At 36.5% G+C, this 8,970-nt stretch overlaps 1 protein-coding gene and 1 pseudogene across 1 annotated transcript; both read right to left on the bottom strand.

Annotated features, from left to right (window-relative positions):
* Positions 1–1,025: 1,025 nt before the first annotated feature.
* LOC129300732 (uncharacterized) lies at positions 1,026–3,437 on the bottom strand (annotated as a pseudogene).
* Positions 3,438–3,936: 499 nt separating this feature from the next.
* Positions 3,937–7,003, bottom strand: LOC129300733 (syntaxin-22-like). Its single transcript, XM_054939317.1, has 7 exons — positions 6,381–7,003; positions 6,195–6,288; positions 5,733–5,872; positions 5,564–5,632; positions 5,285–5,442; positions 5,081–5,181; positions 3,937–4,492 (listed from the first exon to the last, which is right to left on the bottom strand). Exons 1-7 carry the CDS (start codon positions 6,551–6,553, stop codon positions 4,427–4,429), a joined length of 801 nt encoding a protein of 266 aa, XP_054795292.1. The 5' UTR covers positions 6,554–7,003; the 3' UTR covers positions 3,937–4,426.
* Between the last annotated feature and the right edge of the window lie 1,967 nt (positions 7,004–8,970).

The raw sequence follows: 8,970 nt of genomic DNA, 5'->3' as shown, positions 1-8,970 counted from the left end.
CCGGGCTTGGGACCGGCTATAAACATAGGCGGAGTTTCATTTTACCCTGCGGCTGCAAGCCAGTGCATTACATATGCGTATTTTACCTCTAGTTCGCGGAAATAGGATTTTACTGTGGCAGACTGATCTCCATTCTACAAGGTTTGAAACCTCGCAAGTCAGTGTTTGTAAACTAATGGCAACGACAAGGCAACCCTTATCCTAATAATGTTCTGAACTGCGTGCCATCCCCGTCGTTTGCTTCAGCGACATTTGGAATAATAGCGAGTTGAAGAAAAATTGGCAAAGATCAAAACAATCATGTAAAAAGAATAAAGGAAAGAAAGGTTTTATGTTACAAATCTCTAAGAAGAGATGAGTGGTCACACCCAGCTTTGGTACTATTAATTTTTATCTTAAATGGGAATGGGGTGACAGGATCCATTTCAAGCTTCTAGACATGAAATAAACAGGAAATATAGCCACAGTCTTAGCGATGGCATTTCTGTCTCCATTCAACGAGGATCGGCATCATGAATCAAAGGGTTGGTCAGTATAAACGAAGGTAATTGTGCCTAAATAGTCCAGATATAATTGATAAAAACGACGACGACATAGCCATGCCAATTATCATGACTCATCACTTTGTGAAAGAATGTTCACTGAGCATATCTTCACCAGGATTTATTCCTTTTCACAGATTCGTTTATATGTAGACAAATGTAGAGCACTTGCCCAGGGGACGCTAATTTACTGACAGAGAGTAAGAGCACCTTCGGCACTAACACAATACGAAAATTACTTGGAGGATCGAGAAAACTATCATTTTCTCAAACCCCAAAAAGAAAAGAAAAGAAAAAATTACTCGGCAGTTAGGACCCAAACTGGGATAAACAAATTTCCCAATCTCACACGTTTGATCAGTATGTCCCAAGGATAATAAGTAACAGTCAGAAGTGAGAACACGTAGTAAAAAAATTGCTCATAAACTCCTTAAGAACTAGAGCCCAAGACAATAACAGAAGACCAAAATGGGGGATATAAAATTAAAGGAACTTGATAGTTACAGTAAAAATTCCACTGCATTAGACTGAATAACATTCAGCCATGGAAGCATCGGTTCTAAAAATATCAACTTGCAGGCTGTTTCCAAAAATGAGAACACTTCAAGAATAAGAGACAGCACATGCACATGTAAGAGAAAAGTCACTGTGCAGCTCCACTGGCCTAGTAGCCCACGCACTCTCAAAGCTATACCATATCTCAATTGATGTGTTCAATTAGTTATACTCAGTTACTTATATTTGTTTTTCTAATAACGGTGAGATATGAACTCTTCATATATCTTCTGAAATTCCTAATTCCACTGATATGTTGCAGGACATATTTCCTTCCCATAGCGGAGTCATACAAACTTTTTAAGAAATCTAAGACCACCGTGAATGTTGTTGGCTCGCCCTAGTTTCTAGCATGTGTTTCCAATTTTCAGGCATCTGAGACTGCCTGCAAATTAACGATTGATTGTATATGCTGTGAACAAGTCATGGACCCCTCAAGGAAATCTTGAAGTGTTAGAACTGGATCAAGTCCCAGAAAACATAAGCGGATTCTGGTTCAAAGCTTAACTGCAAAACTGGGTACACAGATCACCAGCAGGGTCGTGAGATCATAATTTATGCAAAATAAATTATCAATATGAACATGTGGGATGAATGGCTCAATGAAAAAGGCAAGATTCCTAAGGAATCACTACGAGTATCTTAGAGGTGAGTTCTAAATCAATTCTTGAAGAACATAATGGCTTAAACTACACAAAGAAATGTGTGAGCAATTCCTTAACTCATTCATTATAATATTATTATCGTTAAGTTCAAGTGTCCATGCATCTTTTGAAATCAGTGATATGAAACAAAGTAGCAAAATGTGATTTAAAAGCAGTAACATTCAAGAAGAAAAAGGACAAGGGAAGCTGATAACTACTTGAACTCAATAAATATGCATTGGTTGTATATAAGAAGTCCCTTATGTTTTGATCCGATCACAAAATTCTAAGGCGAAATATATTGTAGCTCTGCTCAGATATCATTACCTAGCACAACGATCATACTAATATTGCCGAAGAAAAAGGAATTGCATCAGAAAGAAGTGCTGAGCAGTGAAAAGGGAAAAGGTACAGGAATGATTCAAGCCTGCACGCCAGTCAATGATTTCATCTGTATATGACTATGATTACTTTCAGAAGGGGAAGAACTGTTAGGCAAGGCGTCGTAGGAGCCAGATCTCCGGACGCCAACGCTTTTTGCAACGACAGCATAAGTGATCATGACAATGACCACCAGAAACATCACATGAACCAAAAACAAGAGATCCAGAATAGCCACAGCTCTGAACTTGAATTCCTCAACATCACACTTGGTCGATCCCTCAACCCCATTTACCACATCAAGCAAACGATGACATCCTTCGGGAATAAATGCGTCAACGTAAAGGGACAATCCAGTCTGCAAAACCCAAAGCCCCTGCAAGATTAGAGAAGCTCCCAAACCAATATCGGCAACGAAGAGCCTAGGCTTACAAGCAATAACTAGGCACAAAAGGGCAGCGGTAGCTGAAATGCGGGCAGAAACAGAGTTGCATTTCGCCTCAAGATCAGATGTCTGGACGGAAGCAGAGGCGGCGGAGACGGAGTATTGCAAGAAGAAAAGGGCAGAAGCCAGGGCAAAGATGAGATCATTGGGGAGGGGAAGAAGGGTGGAGGAATCGGAGAGGAAAAGAGAGAGGGAGAGGATGAGGAAGAGGAAGAGGACAGCGGCAGATTGGAGTGAGGTGAAACGGTGAACTGGGGTGTGACCTTTTAGGAGAGGGTCGGAATCGGAGGAAATAATGAGCTGATGGATGAAGGCGATGAGAAGACAGGCGGAGACGAGGTAGAGAGGGAGGTAACGAAGACGGTGATTCTGAGTATTGGAGGAGGAAGGAGGAAAGGGGTGGAAGGGTTGGCGGAGTAGGAATGAGGGGATTTGAGATAGCTGCGAGTTGAGGCGATGAGGTTGTAGAGACCAAGTGACACCAATGCAGACGAGGAGAACATGTGATATAAGAGGGCCGCCATTGCTGATCAGAGTGTGAGAATTGGTTTCACCGGATGCCGGAGGAGGGTGGCTATTTGTGAGATCTTCGGCTGCCTACTCAAAACCAGAAACCCGATCAAGCCCTACCTGCGGGTTGCCAGCTTTCCTTGTCTTTTCTTCTCCTTCCCTTTCCTCCTCTCAAAAGTCAGAAGGCGGTGACCGGGTCTGGATCTATTTCCTTCCTTCAAAAGATCAAAAATCCTAACAAGAGCTTTGCAGTTTACCCTTTTGTTTGGCCTTCCCCTCCCCGTTGCACCTTGTTTGGCAAACTAGAGGGGAGGGTCCAAAACCTCCCCCAAATTAAGAGGCTCCCTTCCCCTCTATTTTCTCCATTAAAATTCATATAACGTTAGTGTTTGCCTATTTACAAAAGGAGAAAAAGAAGATTTAAATTAAAAGATTTTACATCTTCACGATAATAAAAATCATGCCACTTCCGCTAACGAAAGGGGCAAAAAAGGCACTACATCCAGTTAACACTAATTGTTGCCAATATATTTAAGGAGTCAATAAAAAATACTTATAATTTACAAAATCAACAAGAACGAAAGTCCCTCGAGGACTTGCAAACGTGAAAGATGTGCAAGTTTTCTCCGGATGAAGCAACAAAGTGCATTCATCCTTTTTAAGCCAGTAAATATTCGCATGTTAAAATTTAAAATTCAAATAAGTAATGTCTGTTGGCTATTTTTTTCAAATGAAAAAGGATTCAATAAGATTAACTCAAGTGGCGGGAATCATGTGAAACATAAATAATAGTTACTTTATGGTTAAAATCTTGAAATATATTTTTTTAAGGAAAAAAAAAAAAAAGAGCTAAAGTATCTTCCTCCACCCAAGTACTAGAATTGATACACAAACAACACTCCCAAGGCAATAAGAGAACTGCCTCATTTCCTTCCCACTTGTCTTTGATTTGATACAGTCGTGGAAACGGATCAACTGCCGTGCAAACAAATGGTCCCTAACACAATAATGGCAACATGAAAAGAAATACACAGACATTTGGCATTAGTCAACCTCTCAAGTTTTAGCAGTATCGACTACTCAAGCATCTTTCCATTGGATATCAGGCCAGCTTTTTGTAGACTCGCTATTCCTTTCCTTCTTCGAACTTCCAGCAATGGACAGATTAGATATCAAAAATGCTGGCTGTGAAGGGCCGCCATACACTCTTGAAGTCTTAACACAGTTAAGGACTCACGGAATAAGAGAAGAATTTAACAAATTCACACCAAAATCAGGAAGGTGATACTGAGAAAGCCAAAAATCCGTCCAGCCAAATCATCCCATACCAGCATGTACGCGCTTGGATACTAAATGATGAGAAAAACAACGAGGACGACCACCACTATAACAAAAATTACAAGCACCCACCAACACTGCACAGTAACAAAAATTCAAATATCCATAAATCATCAGGATAATGTAAGAGTAGCATGCAGCGACAAAACCATCATACTTAATACACAATAGGCAATGCCATGCGCAGATATTAAATTGGAAGTTATTATTCTAATTTTAATAAAGCTGACTTGCTTAGTTATGATGCAAGCCAAAAGTTTTAGAACGTGTTTGGTTTCATGAAGGAAATCACCAAAACCATGGTTTTAGTGATTTCTAACGTGGAACCAAATGTTTACTTATAACTCCCTTCAATTCTAAATGTAAGAGCTCGTCAACTAATTATCATAGATTAAGGATATTAGTCGAGTTAGTTATTTGTAAAAACATGCATGATTGTTTCCTTAAAACACCCCTCCTTTAAGTCATTTACATTAGAGTATAATCCACATAACTCATACATCATTTAGAATTCTAATTACAGGGCAAGGAAAAAAATAATAAAGATGGGGAGCAAAAGAGATTGGCATCTTATATTTACGACCAAAACAAACCCCCCAACCAACTCCTACATTTGGGACCAGAGGATTGGAGATTACGAGCATGTCAAGGTCTTTACAACTTACCCATGAAGACTTAGATTTCATACTTTTGGAAGCCTTGGCTAACTGTGTAGTAGCTTGGGTTGTTGCACCCGCAGAAGCATCAATATTTGATTGAATATCATCTGGCACGATGAAACAAACTATGAGGGAAACAGAATTAACTAAACATAGCAACAAAAAGCAAGCTATATAAACTCCCATTATGCACAATGGTACATCATTTACCAATAACAACCCCCTGCTCATGAACCAGAACGGCTAGGTCCTTGAATATTTCATTTACTTGTCCAATTTGCACCTCTACCTCCTTGATGCCCTGTTCTCTTTCTTCAATCATGGCCTCGTTGAATGCAATTTCATTATCCAATAAAAGTATCTCCCGCCTTCATTTTTATCATTGATCAAGAAAATCAGACCATCAATAACAGCTCTTGTTATAACCAGCGAGTTGAGTATGAGACAAACAAATTATGCATGGCACAATGGAGTAGCGGAAACTTTTACCTCTTTTGTTCTCTAATAAAAGGTTGGCTTTCCAGACCTATGCCAGTTGATTCTCCACCAGAGCCAAAGCTGTTTATCAAAAACATAAATAATGGAATTAGAAAAGAGAAGGGGGAGTAACAATTTTGAAAGTATAGAAGCATATTTATCATGCAAAGGATCATCAGACCTCGTTGGTAAAGAAGAAGCAGGAGCAGCAGGAAGGTAGGTAGATTCGCGCTCAGAAGCAAGCTGTTGCACTCTCTGGAATTCTTGTAACGTGGTTTGGAAATCTCTCGCCAGCTTAGCATCTTCAATTTTCTTACCAGACTGGTCCAACAAAGGATAGAAAATTAATGGAATAAAAAATCACCAGAATTTTTTCCCCCTTTCCCTCATTTAGGAAATTTGACAACATAAATATAACCAACCATTATGCTTCAAATGGGCCTAAATATAAGCATCAAATTCAGGGCCAAAGACAATATGAAAAGCGAAATAACAAACAATACGGCGGATTTTTCTTCCCTTTTCTAATTATCTAGTATTGAGGTAATTATTATGGGTAACAAAGTCATTTGAGACGCATCAATTAGGCTAGGAAAAACAACAAACAGCTGAAAGACAGAGTGAGAAATGAAGTAAATCATACATCAGCACCGGCAGCAAGATCGGATTCGCTCAAGGCTTTGAGCTTTGCAGAAGTATCCTTCACCAGCTGCAGTATCCGCTGCCTCGTATCGTGCCTACCAAATAGTACACAAATCGTCAAATCCAAACCAGCGGTTAAGTAACAAACAGAAGGGCAGTTAGTTTCGGAAAGTAGACAGAAACATACAGCTTCTGGCGATGACCAACGGTGTCTTTGACGGTTCCAATGGCATCAACGAGTCGTCGGAAAGTGGCAACGCCTGTATTGATCTGGAAAATCCCCGCAGCAACCGCCTGCGACGGCGATTGAGTTCGGGAAGCAGGTCGCTTGGGCCCGCCCTGAATATCTTGAAAACTCATCCTGGATTCTCAGTAGGTATCTCCAGTCGAATCGACTTCAAGTGAAAACCATGAACGAAAATGCAAACTAAAGAAAGCGGGTAGAATAGTCACAGCAGAGCAGAGAGCTTGTTGCGGCCAGTGTTGACTCAGAAAGTGACAAGCTCTTTTTTTCCCCCCTTCCGGATAGTCAGGCGATGAATCAATGGGGTAAAGGCAGCATATGGCCCCTTTGATTTGGATCAGAAGGCAGCGAAACGCATTAATGACATTAAGCGTGGCTCACAGCTAGCCGTTATGAGAAGGACCACACCGGCAAAATACGTTTACTCCGGCGGATACCGAAACCCTCCAGCCGATCTTTCGGCCTTTCGGCAATTAGTGCAGAGGAGAGAAGGGGCTAGAAGGCTGGGATCAATTAGTGCAGAGGAGAAATGGCCACGGGCCGTGGGTCCTATCATAATACCACGGTGTTTGTACTTTGTTCATGGTATTAGTTACGGTGCAGTCTAGTCAACGCATGGTAAATCGGGGAAGGAACGGTAGAGATTAGGGATTAGTCATGGGCCACAAACTCACTATAGGGACTTTTTTAAGAAAAAGAAAGAAAGGTGTAATAACTGATGTTGGCACAAATGGCAACCTCTCAAACTTTTTAAATTTAAAAATGTAAATAAAAAAATGATAATAAAATTTTTTCAAATTATATAAATAATAATTTAATTTTTTAAAATATTATAATTTTATTAAAATGTTAGAAAATTTTTGTGTTAATAAATTGTAAATTTAAAATATTATTTTATTTTTATTGATAAGTTGTGATTTTTTGTTCAATTCTTATAATTCTTTAAATAAAAATTATTATTCATTAAATAAAAGTTATAAATTGGAAGAAAGGTGTAATAACTGATGTTGGCACAAATGGCAACCTCTCAAACTTTTTAAATTTAAAAATGTAAATAAAAAAATGATAATAAAATTTTCTCAAATTATATAAATAATAATTTAATTTTTTAAAATATTGTAATTTTATTAAAATGTTAGAACATTTTTGTGTTAATAAATTGTAAATTTAAAATATCATTTTACTTTTATTGATAAGTTGTGATTTTTTATTCAACTCTTATAATTCTTTAAATAAAAGTTATTATTCGTTAAACAAAAGTTATAAATTGGGTTTGTTATTTTAAGAACATGTTTTTCAATAATTAAAATTATACTTGATAAATTATAATTTTTTATTTAATTCTTGTCATTTACGAAATAAAAATTTTATTCTTTAAATAAAAGTTATAATTGGGGCTTATTTGTTAATAACAAAAATCACACGTAACAGGTTGTGATTTCTTATTTAACTCTTGTAATTTACAAAATAAAAGTTGCTATTTCTTAATAAAAGTTGTAATTAGAACTTGTTATTTTCAATAAAGGTAAAATAGTCTTTTTACTTTAAAATTTATTTACATAGAAATCTTTAAGAACTCCAATAAAATTATAACATTTTGAGAGACTAAATTATAATTTATATAATTCAAAAAAATTTTATTGTTTTTTCCCAATGATTATTAGGAACTAATAACAATTACAAACTTAAAATTATTAAAATTTCAATAAAAGATTATGGTCTTGTAATAAATTATTTTTTTGTTGATTAACTTGATATTTATAATGGATTTCATAGTTTAATATATTTTCTAAGTAATGGCAAAAAATCAAAAATTATTGGCTCACAGTTTGCAACTAATTCTCGTAAATTTTTAATTAACATTACAAATAATTCTAAATGTATTTTCTTAATTTTTCAAGTGGTTTGCCTATATATTGAGAAAAAAATGAGATTCATAATTGGTTCTTTTAAATTATCAATTAATGTTATAAATAATCTCAAGTGTATTTTATTAATTTTACAATCAACTATTTACATTTTTTAATTGCAAACAAAAATCATAATCTATTGTTAAAATTTCAATAATTTAAAATATGTAATTGTCCTTAATATTTTTATAGAGTCCTGAATTGTCATTTTTTCAATGTAAATTGAACCTCTCACTTGATTTGAAAAAATTCGTGTAGTCAATTATAAGAAGTCATACAAAAGTACAAATGTAGCAAGAAATCAACTTACCTAAATGCTTCAAAATTGGATAATGGCCTATGGACATATGCAAGGTATTTTACCCGAGAGCTTCTTTTTTGAGTTTGCCTGATTACTCCCCACGTGGATTAGTTTTAAACTAGCTACAGTAATCTTCATGTATGAGTGAATAGATATATTATTGTCTAATGATAAATCTCACTCATTATGTGTACTACGTATTTAAATTCAATAATTATTCATCAATGTCTACTAATTCCTACTAGTTTATTATTGTCTAACAAGTATCCTAAAAATGATCAGTTGAAGTTTGACTGTCTTAAAAAAAACCTCCCATGAATGA

The sequence above is a fragment of the Prosopis cineraria genome, unplaced genomic scaffold, assembly GCF_029017545.1.
Source record: "Prosopis cineraria cultivar Desert tree isolate PC_DT_omini unplaced genomic scaffold, ASM2901754v1 PC1726, whole genome shotgun sequence".
Taxonomy (NCBI): Eukaryota; Viridiplantae; Streptophyta; class Magnoliopsida; order Fabales; family Fabaceae; genus Prosopis; species Prosopis cineraria.
Note: the sequence above shows the minus strand (reverse complement) of the source record. Positions and strands in the feature narration are given on the sequence as shown.

What these genes read in the sequence shown, in the direction of transcription:
- LOC129300733 (XM_054939317.1), bottom strand. Translation starts at nt 6,553, where the DNA reads ATGAGTTTTCAAGATATTCAGGGCGGGCCCAAGCGACCTGCTTCCCGA. An exon ending in GCTTCTTCTTTACCAACGAG is followed by an intron (nt 5,633 to 5,732) that starts GTCTGATGATCC and finishes TTTGATAAACAG; the next exon opens with CTTTGGCTCTGGTGGAGAAT. An exon ending in TGAGCAGGGGGTTGTTATTG is followed by an intron (nt 5,182 to 5,284) that starts GTAAATGATGTA and finishes TCATCGTGCCAG; the next exon opens with ATGATATTCAATCAAATATT.